The following is a 20,057-nucleotide window of genomic DNA, read 5'->3' as shown; positions in this document are numbered from 1 at the left end:
TAGTTCACCCAAATTTCACTCATTATCTACTGACCCTCATGTCGACTAAGAGCTGTGAGAAGTTTCAGAGTCCTCCGTGCCTTCTCTGAGTTACGGGGGGGTCCGCGCAGCAGTATTTGTCCATATAATGGTTGTGAATGGATACCACTTTTCTTCGTCCAAAAAGACACACCAAAAAACATCCAAATACCTCCATAGTGCTCGTCTGTAATGTCGCTCGTGTATTGAAGCCCCGACATGAGGAATTGTTCCGCCGAAGAAACAGGAAGAGCAGTGAACCGAGACACTGGGAGCTTCCGCTACAAACAAGCTTAAAACATTTACTTATTTAATTTTTTCGGAACAATTTCTCATGTTGGGGCTTCAATACAAGAGGGACATTACAGACGAGCACTATGGAGGTATTTGGATGTTTTTTGGTGTGTCTTTTTGGACCAAGAAAAGTGGTTTCCATTCACAACCATTATATGGAGCACGGAGGACTCTGAAACTTCTCACAGCTCTTAGTCGACATGAGGGTGAGTAGGTAATGAGTGAAATTTGAATTTTGGGTGAACTATCCCTTTAATGGGTATTATTGATGTGGTGCGATGGGCCGATTCAGCATCTATATTATGGGCTTTGTTACTGTAGTTTACAGGTATACATATTCTGTGCTCAAGACTTTCTACCTCATCTGCTTCCATATGTAGTGTTTATTCAGTAGTGTAGCATCGATGGTTCATGTGAACTCTGCTGTCTTCATTGACCTCTGATAAACTGATGCATACAAACAGCCTAATTATAATAACAATGCGGTGATGTAGTATGGAACCATGGAGGGGAATTTCTTTTCCCTTAGGGTCAGCTGGAGAGCTGCCGTCCAGGACCCGTTAGAGACAACGACCTGCTTAAAGGAGACTTCAGCAGGGTCGATGTATGCCAAGAGATCCTGGGTAGAAGGACAGTTTTATTGGTCATAAAAACAACTTGCCACCCTGTTGAGTCTCTTTACTTTGCTGCAGATTTTCATAGTCTGTGCACTTTCCATTTCTGCGGTGAGATTCTGTTTCTTCTCACAGATGAGGTTGGTTTGTAATCTGGGTGGGTAGACGTGTAGAAACCACTTATCCCAAATATGACCTTAACCAGAATATTGCAGTTCACAATACATGACACATGGTGAAAGGCAAGAAGAGGACAAGGGGAAGGGAATGTTTGAGAGGAAGGAAGGACAGAATGAAAGAATGGAAACGGTGGGATGAATCTAATTAGACACTGGCACAGATGGGAAGGGGTGGAGACTGGGTTGAAAAGGTTGAGGTTGAGAGAGAGGAGGACAGACAGAGGGAGGTGTGGATGCACAGAAAGACAGTGAATAGATAGATAGATAGATAGATAGATAGATAGATAGATAGATAGATAGATAGATAGATAGATAGATAGATAGATAGATAGATAGATAGATAGATAGATAGATAGAGGACGCAACACGATGGAGAGATAACTGGGCAGAATAGGTTGACCGCCAGAGGAGAAAATGGGAGAGGTAAAACAGATGGATAGAAGCAAGCGAAATGAAAAGACCATGAGACACGGTTGAACGGCAGGATGGATGAGAGAGGAGTGAGGGATGACAGAGGGATGGAGTGAAAGAGGGGGGAAGAGCAGAGGGGAAAAGTAAACCACAGAGTGAGTCAGGGAATTATCCTTGTCTGGTCTCGTTAACTTGACACAGGCCACGCCTGGTGGGGAGACGGACAGACAGAGTGCAAGAAACACCGAGAGAAGTGGAGGAAGAAAGTAAGAGAAAGACAGATGAAGACAGACAGGGGCAAAGAAAGTGCACAGTAGCAAGGAGAGAAAAGTTTGAATGTGATACAATCAAAGTGTCGCATTGTAGGACACAAGGGTGAGCAATGAAGAAAAATTAAAGACTGAATGCGTAAGAAAGAAAGAAAGAAAGAAAGAAAGAGTAAGAAACAGAGATATAGACTCAATTCTTGTCTGAGCACAATGCTAAGCACTAAGTAAACACTGTCTCCATGTTTTGTTTAGCATTAGCTGTCTGGAAGAAGACGGGGGCCCAGCTTCAAGCCTGGGACTCATTTCACCACAAGCTTCTATGCATTTCTTTGTATGTGCCATCTTTTGATTGCATGAGTCTGAGCACTGCAAATGGCCTATCTTATCTGCCCCAATTTGGAAATACATTGTAAACTGACTCAAACCGCATGGCTAGGCAGGCAAAGCAGAATGTCCCACCACCATTAAACTGATACTGTCCAGAATGGCGTAACTATTTAACCACCACAATCTGAGCACAGCATTTCTGGCAGATCCCGAACATGGCACTGTCCATACAGTTATTGCGGTTGTACAACTGAGAGCCAGGGAAGGGTGCCAGTCCCTGGGATGTTTCTGAGTGATCCTCTGGTTTGGTTATCTTGTGTAGAAACCAGAGAGCCAGAGAGGGGCACTGCGTTCAAGCCAGTTTTTCACAATGAGCTGAAACGTAGCGGCCGTGGCCAAACCCAATACACACTGAAGTAAAACTAATGCTGGTAAAACTGGTAAATTAACAGGTCTCTTCAGTTGTAACAGTTAAAATTTGGCTTAGACAAACAGATTTGATGTGTATGATGACACAGTTGGTGGATATAGAGATTTGGTCAAAGGCCTTATTAACAAAGACAGATTATGTTTCCATCCAGTATTACTCACCAAACATAATTGTGTGTATCCTTGTGGGCACGCAAATTTATTTTCTTTGCAAAGTCAGAGTGTTTCAAATCTGGAATTAATATCCACGTTTACTAGCTTGCAGTGTTCCTCTTGACTTGTTGGTGCATCACTGGAATAGTGTGAAACCATTGGCGGGAATGTGTGTTGTCGTGTCAACCAAGTACGAGGACCCACACACTGAAAAACTGCTCTGCACCACAACTAGAGGTGACTAACTCCACAGAGTACCCACTGAATACCTCTGCACGGTGAAAGTCAGTGGTGGAGCTGGATAAGGAGAAGGTTGGCAATGCATAAACCCACATACAGACATGTACATACCTGCAGTGGTGGACAGTAACGGATTACATAACCAGAGGATTTGTACTTTCCTTGAGTATTAGATTTCTTTGGTACTTATTACTCTTACTTGAATACATTTCCAAGACAAATATTTTTTACTTTTACTCAAGTTAATTTCTAGAAAGGCTGAAAAGTACTGGTTACTTTCAGGTCTGCTCTTTTTTTTTTCTTCTTTTTTTTCTAAAATAAAATCCTATTGGACACAAGCTGTGTTTGTCAAAGAAGGAAACCCTAACCCCTAAAAGCAGCACATCAGTGCAGGTGGTTTCAAAGAGTTAATTCTCAGAAACAAGAGTTAAAGGGACAACGAGGAGTTTTGGAAAAGCGAAGCGTTTTCACACTACATTTATGAGCCTCCGCGCACCGCGAAATTCTTTGACCGGCGCAAGACAGACTCATGTTTTCATTCATCAAGAATTAAAGTCAGAGGTTCAAAGACGATCAGATACCGTCGTAGTTCCAACCATAAACGGCAATTCGGCAGCGTTATTCTCATGACTCACCACAAAACCGAAAGTAAAGAAACGCTGGTCGGCTCGACCAGCATCTCCGCCACCACTAATAATAACAAAATAACGATAGAGACAAAACGATATATTTATCGAAAATGGAGCAATTAACAAGTGTGGGTAGCGTAGATTCATCCACATTAACGTGAGACTTTTAAATAACCAAATAGAAACTCCTCGTTGTCCCTTTAAAGTAGATTTAAAAGCATGTACTTTTGGATACTTAAGTTAAGTACCTTTAGAAGCAAGTGCTTTTTCACTTTAACTCGAGTAACATGTCGACTGAGCTATTTTTACTTGTAACAGAGTAAATTTTGACCAGTAGTATTTGTACTCTTACTCAAGTACTGGGGTCGAGTACTCTGTCCATCTCTGCATACCTGGGAAAAAGAAACACGGTAAAACCCTATGAGCACACACCTATAGACAGGTAGATATAGAAAGAAGAGCAGGCAGAGAGAGTGACAATACAAGTCCATCACTGTGCCCTTATTAGCAACAGATGAAAGGTTATGCATGCCCAGTGTTGAATGACCGTGTGTGTGTGTGTGTGTGTGTGTGTGTGTGTGTTGTGTTGTGTATTAATGTGCTGCCCTTTACTAAATGCCACACTAATCTCCCATCGGGTCAAAGAGAGCACATCTACTGTTATTCATCAGCGAGTGACAGAGGGAGGGATGCAGGGATGGATGGGTACATGAAAGGAGAAAAGGATGATAAAGAAAGGCGGAGGCAGTTGGGGCAATGGACGGGCAGATGGATAAGTGGACAGAAAGGAGACAGAGAAAAGACATAAGTAGAGTGGGGGGGGGGGGTGATGATGGATGGTTGTTGGACAGAGGATGCAAGATGGAAAGGGATGCAGAGAGCAGTGTCGGAAAGAATGAACAGAGGAAGAGATGATTTCAGAACAGAGTGCATACAGGAGCAACAGATGCTGCACTGTACCTACAACACAAGTCACCACTACCATATGAGTTTATGTTCAAATGAAGTATGTTATTTATTTAGGAAATGGGGCAGTACATATTAATGGACATTTATTATGTAAATATGAATGAGATTATAGCCATATGGTTAATTTCCATCTCTTGTCCCATAAAAACCAATATAATATTAATATTGTATTTTAGCTGTGTCCCATACCATCACTACTTGAAAGTGAGAGCATCAGTTATTTTTTATAGATTTAAAGCCCCAGTATGTAGGAATTCCCCCCATCTAGCGGCGCGGTTGCATATCTGAACGTATCCTTGATGTTGCATTCACGAGAAATTGGGCAGACGTCAGACAGACAACAGACGCTGCATGTAACAGGATAAACAAGCGTCTATGTAAACAAGTGGTCCGCCAGTACGAGGCAAAACAATACAGGCGGACATGTATCAATATGTTGTCATGGTGATGTGGTATTGTTTACCTGACCCACGTTTTACCGTCTTTCTCTCGTGGAGTAAAATGACATCCGGTTGGTTTGCCGACGGCCGTCTGCCTGACTGCACCTGAATGCAACACCAGTGCCTCCGTCCTTCCTCACACTACACAGTGGTGACAGTTTTAACAGGCCGAGCCCACAGCTCCGCTCAGTTTCCGTGGTTACCTACGGTCACGCTGCCACTCAATGTAAAAAACGGCGCTGCAACATGGCCGCCTCGGTTCGGTGCGTCGCCGACTTATGTATTTGTAACGACTTGTAACAACTCATTCTAAGGTACGAGAAAGCTTTCATTTGTATGCGGGTGTGATTCGACTTCAGTGAAATACGTATTTATGAAAGACATATTTGATTTTTGCTAATAAAAAGCCAAATAAGTTACATACTGGGGCTTTAATGAGGTTGACACCAAAAACTTCCACTCTCTGCTGCTGTAGTTCTGTTGAATGCAACGGATGAGTGGGAAGCCAGTGAGGGATCACACCCTGAAAATGATGATCCTTGTGTCCTGGTTGGTTAAGATGCCTGCAGCCGGTGAGAGGGTGAAAATCTGAGTGACAGCATGAGCCTACAGTACATATGAGCTATGCTCTCCTGTCCAAAACTGTATTCGGGGTGAACTTAATGTAAGTTTCAGTGTTTTTGTAGAGTGGGTAAATCATTAAATTGCACTGGTTACATTTACAGCTATAGAGGTATCACATGTGTCACACTTACACTCCATACACTCTAGCAAATGAACCCGGCTGTATATTTTCCCTAGTGTGAGGCATCCTCGAAAATAAATGAAAGATTAAGGATGTCATGTTAAACTCTGCAGCTATGATGTGTATATTTATTTATACTCTGCAGAAATAATACCACATTTACATCCAGTTTCTGTTTGGATAAAGATCTTACGAATTATTTTGTGCCCCGGATTTAGATGAGTAAAGTGACTGACTGAATGTCTGACCTGAATCTGGCTCTGAAAAACCACAGGGCTGTGGTTGAAACAGACAGACAATCCTCAAACATTATAGGTTTAAAACGCTCAGAGGCAATTCAGACATTCTAATACTGAAACTTTATAGGCCTGAAACAACGAGCGCTCATTCCTGAAACCCTACATCAAAACGCTACGAATCCACTCCTGAGAAGTACAAATTTCATTTGAACTGGCCAGCCCGGTTTAATGAAAGCTGAAAAAAGGAAGAAAGAAAACAGTGAAGGGGCTCGCTGTTCAGCAGCTGCCGTCTCAGCAATGACTAATTGAGGTTACCACGGCAATATGGGACTGGGATTCCTGTCTGCAGAACATCATTTTAATCAGATTGGGCTGCTTAACACACACACACACTCTCACACACACACACACACACCGACGCATGCACATTGCACATACAGTACATACACACATGGAAGCACACACACACACACACACACACACACACACACACACACACACACTCTCACACACACACACACACACACACACACACCGACGCATGCACATTGCACATACAGCACATACACACATGGAAGCAAACACACACACACACACACACACATGCAGACACGCAAACAAGTAAATATCTACAAAATGGACACAAGCAAGCCAACACTAATGGACATACAGACTACCTGGCTATGCATGTACAACTCACACTTGCATATGTTGACAACAAAGTAATCATTCACCATCGCACGACGTTCAGTGTCGGATACATAAACGCATGCAAACACACACATATAACACATGGAGGCTGCAAATGTGGTTTAGAAACATAGTAACGTAAACGATAGCAGTGCTTAATTAGATTTAACAGTGTAAGCGGATCTGCGCAGTTGTTTCTAATCCAAACGTTTTTTTCAGATTGAGATAAAGTCAACGACCAGTAATTACCTCTGGTTTTGTATTTTCATTCATTTATATAAAAAAAACAAAAAAAAACAAGTTTTTGGTTTTAGGAAGTTCTTCCTTGGTAAAGTTTATTTGTGTGTGTGTGTGTGTGTGTGTGTGTGTGTGTGTGTGTGTGTGTGTGTGTGTGTGTGTGTGTGTGTGTGTGTGTGTGTGTGTGTGTGTGTGTGTGTGTGTGTGTGTGTGTGTGTGTGTGTGTGTGTGTGCTCCTTTGGGTGTATTTGATTCTCGACTGACAGGAAATTGACGTCCCTTGTGGGTTTGGGCGAACACAGTGAGCGTAAAGAGAGAGGGGCAGTTGAAGTCTGCCATGACTGTGTGTTTGTTTTTATTGAATTCCATAATGGGCTGTTTCTTTACTAATACACTGAGCCAACTTCAAAGAGCCTTAAAGAAACACTTAAATATGCACACGCAGAGACTCAGATTTACAATATATGTTCATTAAAAATGGAAATGCTTCTCCCAAAGCAATTAAAAAGTGTTTATTCTCACAGGTGCTGAAAAGCATATGACTATATTTATGTATTTTTGATTCCACTCACAAACATCCAAACATATGCACACACACACACACACAGTTTGTCTGAAACACTGACCAGCAGTCATCTACTGCCACCTAGTGCAGCTTTAGTCTCACAGCAGATTCTGTGCAAATGTGTGTGTATGTGTCAAAATATAGCGTGTGAAGTTCAAACCTGTGCAAAAAATCAATTGGGGAATGTCTTGGGCTGCGAGAGCTGCTTGTTTAATTTAACTTTCCAGACACTTGAACAAATTCAAAAGGGGATGAAGAGCTCCTTAGATGAAAGTGAAGAAGCTTAAGAAGAGGAAAGGAAGCAGAAATGACTGTTGAATGGTGTTATGGAGGGAAAGGAGGGCAGAGCAGAGCAAAAGGGAGAGATGAGGAGAAATTGATGAAAGACGATAACAAGAGGAAGTGGAGAAAGAAGAGGAGATATATGGAAAAAATAAAGAGTAAAGCAAGAGTGGGAATACAAAGCAAAGATAGGAGAGGAGGGGCATGAGGTCGAGCTCTAATCTCTCAGACTAGCAGACCATCATTTTGCCTGGTTGCAGCAGGCCTGTTTGAGACTATTATTAAATTACATGGCTCCTAATGGAAACCATGTATGTGTCTGTGTTGGGTCTACAGTGAAGTAGCGGCTCTTATTTTAGAAACCACCAGCTTAATGCTCAACTAGACTGACGTCCAGAAGAACAGCATGCTTGTTTTGCCATTGTTGATTGCATTAATGGCTTTGTTGCTCATTATCCCTCAGCACTGATGATAGCCGTGGCTGCAGGCATTATGTTCTCTGAGCCGTCCGTCGGCCCATCTGTCCGTCCTTCCAACTCTCAAAAATGAACTGATGAACTTAAAGTAAATCAATAGCATATTGATTTGTTGTAATATATATTTTCTTATTTTTGTATGCCTCTCATTGTAATCCGTTCTTGTTATGGTTCTGCTTCTCTACCATCTCAGTCCGTATCTTTTATTTTAATCATAATAATTAGCATCTCATTCCTTCCTTTTTGTAAAGTCAGGCTTTTTTCTATGGAAGTCAAACTGGCCCTCCTCCAGAGCTCACAACCCTGCTCCACCGACTGTTAATACAACGTCACTGTAATCCAAATGCTCTATAAACAGCTGTCAATCAAAGCTGATTTGAGGTTCCTTAGCTCGTTAGCCAGTGAACGGCTACAGACAAAGGGATGCATTGTCTTGATGTTTAGCTGCGGGAGTCTGGAGCAGACCACCAACGGGAAGAGTGGCTCCACTTGTTCTTTTGTGTTTTTGATGTTCTTCTTGTTTTCTCCGGGCTCAAGGAAGAAAAGAACTTGGGTGAACGGAGGCACAGTCAACTTTACCACCCCATCTACCTCTCTTTCCCACTCTCTCTCTCACTCTCGCTCTCTCTCTCCCTTTTGGCCGAGCCAAACCACTGTCTCTATAGCTGTCTGTCTCCCCTCCAGCAAAAACCACTTAGTGGGAAATCTCAGACACACACTCTTTACACACAAACACACACACACACACACACACTGTTCCCAGGGTCAAACATGGTGCAAAAGGTCGTGATCCTGGTTCACTGCAGACTCCTCTTCAGTGGAAACAATTATTTCCTCCCCAAAAATATCAAAGCTGGAGTAACAAAGCTTCTCTGTAACACAACAGCCTAAACTGACCGAGTCTGACCATTTAATTGTATCAATTTAGTCTCACTCCAAGGCACAAGCCCATCAGAATAAGAAAACCCACGTTCTGTGTGGGGATACACTCAGGGCCTCAACCCCCATGTCAGGAAACCATGGTCTAGATCAAGGGCACATTTTAATCCCTTCCAAAAGAGACCAGCACTGAGGATGCAATCAGTCTGTTTTATGTCTGAGAATAACATTTCAGCCCAGATTTCCCTAATTTCTTTTTCATTTAGTTTGGTCGATTTGCAAACACAACAAAACAAAGAAAAGAAATGTTTGACTTGAAAATGTTTAGTGTCTGTTTTGTGTCTGGCATTTTCAATTTACTCTATCATGTTTTTTCCTCACTAATTCTCCTGACTGGTGTAGAATTCAACAGTAATTTATCATAATAGAAACCATACTGAAAATCTGTCCTTGTTTTTTTTTCTTTTTCTTTTTCCCGTGTGCATATGTGTGTGACAGTGTGGAGTCGGTGAATGATGGGCTTTTCCACACAGTCGAGCTGTTGATTCAGAACCGTTCACTGAGCCTGGTGGTGGACAACGGAGCCCCTAAGAGCCTCGGCAAGCTGGCGCGCCAACCATCAGTCGACCACAACACCCAGCTTTACATAGGAGGTATATACTGTACACACACACACACACACACACACAGAAACATTTATGAGTGTATAATATGAGTAAACACATGCACTAAACAAACAGATTTACATTTTTCTATCATTTAAGGGCAAGACAGGAGAACAGCTATTTTTTTATTTGAAAGAAACATCATATTGTTGTGCAATAGTGAGGGCTCCGATCGACTGTTGTTGTTGGAAAACTGTTGTAATCAACCAAGAATAAAAACCAGAGACAAGTTAAGAGTATTAATCAAGAGACTTCCTTCACTTTACTTTGTTTTCTTCTCTGGTTCGTTGATTTACTTCCCATCCTTTCATCTCATTCCTTTTCTCAACACTAATTTGTCTTCATTCTTGTTTTTTTTTCTCATTTTGTTCAGGCGTTCCCTCCCAGGTGGTGGCCTCAGGTCTCCGTCCGGGCCCTGAACGCTCTCCTCAGGCTTTTAATGGCTGCATTCACAATGTTCGGATCAACGGGGAACCTCAAGATCTGAGTCACAGAGCCACGACAGGAGGAGGTCGACCACAAGGAGTCGAGGGCAAGGTAATCACATATGGGAAGAAGAGTTGAAGACTCGTCTCTTTTGGAGCACCTCCTAACACCCTAAGATGCCTAACCAGCACTTAAAGGGATAGTTCACCCAAAATTCAAATTTCACTCATTTTCTACTCACCCTCATGTCGACTAAGAGCTGTGAGAATTTTCAGAGTCCTCCGTGCCTTCTCTGAGTTACGGGGGGGTCCGCGCAGCAGTATTTGTCCATATAATGGTTGTCAATGGATACCAACTTTCTTCGTCCAAAAAGACACACCAAAAAACATCCAAATACCTCCATACTACTCGTCTGTAATGTCCCTCTTGTATTGAAGCCCCGACATGAGAAATTGTTCCGCCGGTCAGTGCAAATCACGTGAGATTTGCACTGACACAGGCAGAGCAGTGAACCGAGACACTGGGAGCTTCCGCTACAAACAAGCTTAAAATATAGACTTATTTAATTTTTTTCTGAACAATTTCTCATGTCGGGGCTTCAATACAAGAGGGACATTACAGACGAGCAGTATGGAGGTATTTAGATTTTTTTGGGTGTCTTTTTGGACGAAGAAAGTTGGTATCCATTCACAACCATTATATGGACAAATACTGCTGCGCGGACCCCCCGTAACTCAGAGAAGGCACGGAGGACTCACAGCTCTTAGTCGACATGAGAGTGAGTAGATACTGAGTGAAATTTGAATTTTGGGTTTGGGCACTTTTGGAGCACATATTTTTCCTAATCTCCTTAGACTAGATGTAGTGTTTGGTACTTATACCAAGGCCTCCTACTTTAGTCTTTTCTCTCACCTGTCAGTCATTTTGATGAAAGCGTCTGAGTAAATAGCATTACAAGGCCATCGACTGAGCTTCCTCTGACTGTATTTTCCCCCTTTCCGGATCTGTCATCAGGGCGATGGTATTCTCCCCGGGTGCCATACCTGCAGTGTTTGCGCACAGGGTGCATGCAGAGAGGGAGGAGAGACAGGAGTCACATGCGACTGTCCTCCAGGACGTAGCGGGGCTCTTTGTGACAAGTCGACAACACCAAACTCCTGTCAGAACAACAGGTGAGGACACGCCAGAGGCTGAGCAGAAGTCTGCACTGCAAAAACTTAAAATCTTTCCAAGAATATTTGTCTTATTTCCTGTCAAAATGTCAAAATGTCTCATTTTCAAATCTCTTTGCACTTAAAATAAGACTCATCACCTTAAAAATTGACTTGTTTTTAGATCATTTTCACTTGTTTCAAACAAATTAAAACAATAGAAAAAATCTGCCAGTGAAAGCAATTTTTTTGTGCTTATAATAAGAAAGAAAAACTTGCTCCACTATCAGATTTGTCTACTTATTTCAAGTGAAAATATGCTTGAAAGAAGTAAAAAGTGTCAAAAACAAGCTACTTTTTTATGTGATGAGTCTTATTTTAAGTATAATGAGATTTGTTTTGACTAGAAATGACATTTTGAATAGAAATAGGACAAATATCCTTGGTAAGATTTTGAGTTTTTGCAGCGTGGATGGATGTATTTGTTCACATGTTAAGGATAACCTGTGAATATGTGTACTCACTCATTTCATTCATTTAATTTTTAGTTTATTTGAAAAGGGACAGTGTACATTAATAAAACATTGAAAAAAAAAATACCACATGAAAAAGAACACATTCTATACACATTATTTAAGGGACATTTGGAGGACAATAACACAAATTCGCAATGAAACGCAAACTATAACAAAGTTCACATCATGGCTTAATATAGTTAGTGCTTACATCTTTGGGTGTCAACCAAACTATAACTAGTAAAAACACACATCAGCCTTTAAATAACCTTGTCTTTCAACCTGTCTAACCTTGGTCCGTGTTCTTCTTCATACTCCAGATGTGTCCATGGTGTGTGTACACCGAAGGGCCAGTCCTACAGCTGCCAGTGCAACGAAGGCTACCAGGGTCAGTATTGTGATCGGAGACAGGAGCCTGCAGCGTGCAAGGGGCATCGCTGTGGACACGGGGAGTGTCGCGTGTCAGAGGGCGGAGAGCCAGTCTGCCACTGTCAGCACGGGTACACCGGACCAACCTGTGACACAGGTATGATGGAAAATAATATAGAAACAAAAGATGGAGAAGAAGAGAGGATTCACGGTAACACTTTACTTGACGCTTATCTCTACAACACATTATAACCATACTTATAATGAGGTATAATGCAGTTATAGCACTGTATAACTATAGTTATAAACACTCATAAATGATCATAATGCTTTATAACAATAATCATCATCATCAACACACTATAAAGCATTTTATCATGACTTATATGGTCAGGTATTACAATATGTTATAATTGTTATTAACTGGTTGACAATGCCCACATTTTATACTGCATTATAAATATAGTTATAATGTGTTATAATTGTCTTATAAACGTGTATAACTATCATTATAAACACTCATAAATCACATAAGACTTTATAACAATAAGCATAACACATTATAGAGCATTATAACTCTATTATAATACTAAGACATACACAAAGCCATTATAAAATGCTCTATGATGTCTTATGCTTATTGTTATAAAGTATTATGATAGTTATTGAGTGTTTATAATGATAGTTATACACGTTTATAAGCCAATTATGACATATTATAACTATATTAATAATGCATTATCGATGTGGTCATTGTCAGCGAGTTACTAACAATCAGGCACGTGCACACATAGGGCCCAAAGGGTGCTTGAGCCCCTGCCCTTTTTGCCTCGTATTAAAAAGTGCCCTTTTTTTTTCTTTTTAATTTTTTCAATAAATGCATTCCTGTCGTGCATGAGGATGTAAACAACCGCGCTGTAAAAATGCCACGGTTATCTACCGTACGCATTTCCTTGTAATACACACGGTATTGTGTATACATTGGTGTGTGTGTGTTGTCCACTGCTGCTCCGCTCTGTTCCTCACTGAGGGGCGGGGCGGCCCCGCGGTGCGCGCTCCCTCACATGCACGTCCAGAGAGAGAGAGAGAGAGAAGTAGAAGCTGCTGCTCATCGATAACTCTGTGTGCGCCGCACATAGATGAGACGTGACAGTGGAGCGACTTGTGTCGAATCTTGTGAGTTATAAATCCACCAACATCACATCCTTGTCGGTTCTGACAAGTCGCCGTCCACTTATTCAACGAGCTTCATATGAGTCATATTTCAGAAAAGCGCTCATTTGTGTTTGTTTAGCTAACTGCTTGTTAAGAGTTAAGCCCCACCCCGTCCTCTGTCTAACATCACCTGAATGTAGTGAACAACAACAGCAACAGGAGGAATCACTCACTCAGCTTGATTTCACTGACTATTTGAATTTGTTTCCAGATATTGAGTTACTGGTAATTGTGACTTTGCTGTTGTAAATATTGCTGCTGTTCTGAAATATGCACAGTAGCAGTCACAGTAGTCATTTCTTGGTTTTGTGTGTGTAGCCTGTAGGCTTAGCCTACTTCTATTTTGCACTTGCACTCAGATGATTTTTTTTTTCTGCAAGCCATGTTGATGTGCACCCAATACCACATTAGCCTTAGCCTACCAGTTCAGAAGTCATGACTCTGTTTCGGGAAGTTGGGAAATTGGTCCAGCGTGTTGACTGCAGTCCTGAAGGCGTGCAGGCTTTCTCTACCGACTAAATAGTAACTGTAATTTATTTTAATTTATTTATTTTGATATTAAGGCCTGAAAAAAATGTACATACTGCCCTTTTCTGATGTTGAGCCCCTGCCCCTCTATAGTCATGTGCACGTCCCTGCTAACAATTATAACCTATTATAATACCTGACCTTATAAGTCATGATAAAATGCTTTATAGTGTGTTATGCTTATTGTTATAAAGCATTATGATAATTTATGAGTGTTTATAACTATAGTTATACAGTGCTATAACTTCATTATACCTCATTCTAAGTATGGTTATAATGTGTTAAAGAGATAGGCGTCAAGTAAAGTGTTACCAGATTCACTTTCAGGAATTGACACATCAGCCTAAATCTAATTTGTGTCTTTTCCTTCTCCACTAATGTCCAGAGCTGACGTGTCAAGGAGAGATGGTGAGGGAGCAGCTGAAGCGCCACCACCCCATGAGAACGTGCACGTCCACCAGCAGGGTTCCTCGCATGGATTGTCCGCGATCCTGCCAGGCCACGGCGCCCCCCGGTGTCTGCTGTGGCGTCACCAAAAACAGGAGGAGGAAGGCGGTTTTCCGCTGCACCGACGGCACCTCGTACTCCGAGGAGATGGAAACTGCTCTGGAGTGCGGCTGCTCCAAGTGCCCGTTGTAACAGCACCGCAGTTTGTTTGTTTGTTTGTTTTTCGCAACACCCACCGCTGCCATTTTGTGAATTCTACACGTCAATGTAGAGAGATTTTTCCACGTTGATCACCAGCACCATCATTATGTGATTTTTTTTTCCACGTCCAGTTTGACCGCTGCCAATTTGCCGCCAAGAGAAACCACAAACAAAAATGGGACATGTGTGCGTGTTTTTGACAGAGAGAAAATATATTGTAAGATATAAGTGAGAAAAAACATAGAACTTATTTTTATTATGAATTTTTTTTCTAAAAGATGATAAAAGGACTGATGAGTTGTTTTTTTAATATGTTGATTATATAATGTGTTGCATAGTATAAAAAGTTATTTTGTACCTTGTAAGAAGATAAAGTACACCACAAAATAGATTAACATTCCTTAAAACTATATGAATTTATATGTATGTATAAATCTATATAAATATATACCTTAACCCAATGAATTTTATATTTTCTAAGTGTATTTGCATGATGTTAATGTGAGTGCTGATGTGTGGGAGGCTTTGGACACTGAGTGAAGGGGGCTGAAGAGAAGAGCTGCGTTGATTCCACGATAAGGAAAAGGTGGCGGTCTTTGGTTTGCCCACTCTCTTGGAGGCTGAAGGGGAACTGTATGTGCCTAGCTAACCTGCTTCACTATATAATGGATGTCATCCTCACATGTGAGTTTTTTTGGGGGGAAAACAGAAAAGACTCTTTCCAGAGAGAGTGAGAGATGATTTAACAGTTTGTTCTAATTGTTGTGTTATTCTGTAGTTTGCTGTTGCACACCAGACTTGGAGCCACGTGAGGTTTGACATGAAAATCTGAAAGATGTTTGCTATTCATTCGGAGTTCATCATAAAATTTCCCATTTAAATCAACAATGATGCTGTAAATTCAGCAATGTGCTGAGTCTTAATAGCTGCTGAGATTCAAAATTAGTTTTATAACATACTCCAAAGCAATTCCTGATGAATCATGAGAGCTCATAGCACAGACTCAGGTGAAAATAGGAAGTACATTTTCAACAAATCAAACCCCCAGAGATCAAAGAAGTTTTGGTGTTTTTTTTTTTTTTTTTTTAAGAGTAACTTAATACCAGGCTGAAAAGCAGTGTTTCGCTGCACACTGATTGAACATTTCAAGTGTGCATCCCTGCTGGGTGTGGTTGGGGCTGGGTGGTCTTAGGTTAGCTATAACCACCTCCATCAGTGATGTGACAGCGTGTGTCAGTACACTGTGACAGTAGCAATGTGAGGAGTTATACCACTGGAGTAAATTCAGCAAAGACAAACATTTTCAGCTGGTTTAAGTTACTCTTATGAATGGCTGCTCAATGTGAGGTGGTTTTCTGACTGGGCTAACTGGGGGAATCTGTTTTAAAACAAAACCATTACACCAAAGTCGTTACGCTCTGTTTGCCTTAACAATAAGCATGTCGAAAGTGATTGACTGAAACTGTTGATTCATATAAAGCTGAAGTGCCTATGTGTACTTATGAAATTTAAAACCATTACTGCAATATTCTTAATGGCTGTAAAACCCGAATGTTTTATAATTTTGGGTGGATGTTGTGTCACCTGTTGCCATGACAACACAATCAAAATATATACTAGTGGCCTTTCTTTTAGATTGTTCTTCTTCCCTGCTCAGGTTGCAATGTCAGGACCTTACGTATGAAACGTATAGAAATCCCAAAGCAAATATAGTAATTGGGCCAAAAATAATTCAAGCCTTAATCATCACAATCACAGTCATTTTGAATTAGTTATTTGTTGTAGATTTCAAAACCTCATGTCAAGAAAGACCTGTTTCTCAATGTTTTTTTTTTTTCTCCTGCAGCATTTTACAGGGTTATATACTGCAGATTTGATTATTTGGTAGATCATGATGTACTTCAAGGTCCATACAGTAAAAAAAAACAAAAAAAACAAAACATATTTCAATGGACTGTGTAGGTTTTTCATTGATTGACCTAAAGACAGAGTGCTCCAGTCTTCACAGCAAACTTCTACAATGACGGCTCAGTTGCCTGCTATGTGAAATATCCTTCTGTACCATTGTCACATGACAGAATCAATTTTGGACCAAGAACTTCAACATCAGTATGGTTTTTAACTGCCCATAAGGACTAACACAATTACGAGCATAGCAAAATACTATAATGTAACTACTACTGTATTGTTTACTTTATGCATAGTTGCTTTGTTTACAACAGGTGCAAAGTATTGTCAGACTTTTACAGTTAATTTACAGCTCTGTTATTCTGGGTTTGAAACATATCAGTATTATCCTTGTATGTCAATGCCACGGTTTTTACACACCTTCTATTCCCTCTGTTTCATCCTTGCTTTTTTATCCTAGCTTCCCCTCCATGGTTTTCTGTGCCCTTTTTTCCCTAATGTCTCCTCTGTCTGCTGCAGTTATTCATAATCACCATCACTTCCCCTTACATTTGTCTTATTCTTGGAGCTTTTTACCTGTTGCCTCGATTGTCTTTGCCCTTTTCATCCTCTTCTAAACCTAAAGACTAGCTCTTCATTGTCATTAGAATAAAACACCTCAGTTATTATTAGTTATTGACCATGAAAAATAACTGTGCAGTCAGTCACTTCCATTTTCCAAGTCCTAGGTGAAAATAAAACATGAATATGTGAGTGATAATTGATACTTATGTTGAATGTTAAAATTAAACTACCATTGAAACTACACCAATCTTCCATGTCTGAGTTCTTGAGAAATTAATCTTTGCCTGCAAACCTTAACTCAATAAATCATTTGTGCTGAGGGTCAACAAGTTTGCTAGCCCCAGTTGTTGTCTCCTTTTTTTGTGAAAGTAGGTTGCAAAGGCAGTCTTTTTTTTTTTATTATTGTATTATTTATTTTTAAAACTATTTTACTTATGCACCTTACTGTATTTCTTAAACATCCAACACTGGGTGGAGAATAGTTAGTTACTTAATTTATTTTATTTTATTTAATTTTCTTGATTATGTGGAACAATCTTCCTTACGATGGGAAACAACAAACGTCAAATAAAACAGTAAGGCCTGAAAAAGTCATGAGCATGTTAATAATGTCATTGTGTTGTTTTTGCAGTCTACCATGTCAGAGGTAGTTCAAGCTGTCTCATTAAACATGTTTTTCTGTTTATTGTCAGACAGTGGAAACAATGACTGAAACAACCCACAGACCACACAACACTACAGTCGCTTAGTTGCTTCCAAGACATTTCCAGGCTGCTGCTTGACACTGCTAAATCCTGATTTTATAACCACAGTGTAATCTGATATGTCATCCAAGACTGAGTAAGACAACAGCTGTGCTGTTATTTTGGATATTTTTTATTTGAAACATGATCACTCGCTCATTAACTCCTACTCCTACTCCTAAAAGAGCCAGCAATTGACAGATGCTTCATTGCCGCTAAGGAGAGCCTACTGTATGTTTATTTAAATGAAGAAGAAAAAAATACAGTAGCCTACAAACCATTTGTACACCACTTTTCACTAGACCTACAGGCCCTGGCCTACACTGTGTCCAAAATAACTCACTCATTCCATCTATCAAACTAGTGAAATGAAAAATCTTTAGGCAAGGCAAGGCATCTTTATTTATATAGGCCTAGCGCATTACCCCTGTAGGGCTGTAGTTTTCTCCATAACTTCTTTCAGCAAGATCACTGCTTGATTTAATCAATTGTAGGCTACACTAGTGTCATAGAGAGATAGGGTTAGCCTACGGGTGTGTCTGTGTATCACTGGGCTACATTTTCATGACACTTTGTTGGATACAATAGCTATAAATAATCCACTATTTAAGAAATTATCACTTGGACAGCACTTGAGCACTACAAAAGGTGAACTCCATAAAAAACAGTGTTCTTTAAATACTGTAGAGAAGTGAGTGATTACGGACCAAAACGGACTCTCTTCTGAAACAGCAAAGGTTTGTCAAAGTTTTTGCGCCGGCTGTGAACGCTACCTGATGACGTAACAGGAAAAAGTTCGCGCCAAAACATTTTAAAAGAGTAACGGCAAAGAACAGGCTGCTTTGTCAGTTGTAACAATTAATGTAAAAGCCCCCCTGCCTGGGGATGTTGCCAGCCGATAAGAAGATGCCGTCGTCAATCTATTGAATTATTAATAATTATTCTACTGTAAAGGTAAGAAACAATGATTGGATACAGTTAACCTATTGACATTAACAGACTGAGAGCTAGCTTAGTCTCAAGTGTTGCTACAGGCAGGCTTACTTCAGTGTTTTTCTTTTCTTTTTCTTTTGCATTTAGCTACACAGCGTTGTGGCAACAATCAGACAAGATATGACAATCACAGCAACAGTTGGCCTCAACATCCAGGTGGTGGAGCAAGAGTTTCCATGTCAACGTGAGTCCATACACTTTCTGTCTCTTATTAGCATGAATTGAATTGAAAGTCTTTATTGTTCACTGCCGTGGAAATTCATCTTTGGCCTCATACAAGATAAAAGAGACATAGCAGTCACAGATATTCACAATAAAATACACAAAGAAGCACAAGAGCTTCACGCACTTTCCCAGTCATGATGTTTGTTGTGCTTGTGAGCTGCTGTGTGTTGCTTCTACAGCAGCAGCACTGCATCTGCCTCTGTATTTAAGCTGTTGTGTTCTTGTCTGTCGCTGTGTGGTTGTGTGGTTGTTTACCGTCATGTAGACCGTGTGTGATGTGTTAATGTTGCTGTTGGTCATTATTACTGTATTGCTGTCGAGTGGTTGTGTTGTGTAGCTATGTTGACAAGAGAGGGTGTCTAATTAAGGCTTGGTATGTCCACTTTATTCTTTTCTTGATTGTGTGGAACAATCTTTCTCCTTCTGTCTTTCTGTCTTCTCAGGAAATAGTTTGAAGCAGAAAATTTGCACTTGGACTCATTCACTGTGGTTGTGGGTAATTCATATTGAAAACCTACAGATCTGTGTATGTGAGACTAGGGTACACAAGTTTAAACGTTAACAGACTCGTCTTTACAGTTTTACAAATCAAATGTTGAATCATGATTTACTTATAGCAATATGATTACAACATTTACTAAACCTCCCTTAAATCAGTTCTGTTGTTGATTTTTATGAAGCATGTCTCAGTATACTGTAGAGCCACTGATGAGCATATTGGAAAAGTGAAAACATCTTGACATTAAAGGACAATTCCGGGCAAATTCAACATGGGGCTCTAGTTTCCTAATATTTTAGGTCTAAATGAAGGATTCTGAAGATTTTCTTTTTAATTGCTCCTGTTATGTAGCAATGAATGGAGCGGACAGCATTTCCGCTGTTGAGGCTGTTTACATCCCTCAAAACTGCTTTTTTTCCCCCACAGACAACGTCAGATGGCTATTCAAACATACACCAAGGGGTTTGTTTACTTTAACCACAAGATGGCAGCAGTGTACAAATAAGGAGGACTAGGCCAACAG

General features: G+C 40.5%; 1 protein-coding gene across 1 annotated transcript in view; it reads left to right on the top strand.

The window, feature by feature from the left end:
* slit3 (slit homolog 3) overlaps positions 1-14,631 on the top strand; it is a gene marked incomplete at its 5' end in the record, with an annotated part of 281,175 nt that extends 266,544 nt beyond the window's left edge. The window contains 5 exons of the mRNA XM_083980669.1: positions 9,584-9,738; positions 10,124-10,287; positions 11,191-11,348; positions 12,163-12,368; positions 14,340-14,631. Of these exons, the coding sequence (XP_083836795.1) occupies positions 9,584-9,738; positions 10,124-10,287; positions 11,191-11,348; positions 12,163-12,368; positions 14,340-14,593 (937 nt within the window). The 3' untranslated portion in view covers positions 14,594-14,631. The remainder of the gene's footprint in view (positions 1-9,583; positions 9,739-10,123; positions 10,288-11,190; positions 11,349-12,162; positions 12,369-14,339) is intronic.
* Between the last annotated feature and the right edge of the window lie 5,426 nt (positions 14,632-20,057).

This window comes from Trachurus trachurus (assembly GCF_905171665.1).
Source record: "Trachurus trachurus genome assembly, chromosome: 10".
Classification (NCBI taxonomy): domain Eukaryota; kingdom Metazoa; phylum Chordata; class Actinopteri; order Carangiformes; family Carangidae; genus Trachurus; species Trachurus trachurus.
Note: the sequence above shows the minus strand (reverse complement) of the source record. Positions and strands in the feature narration are given on the sequence as shown.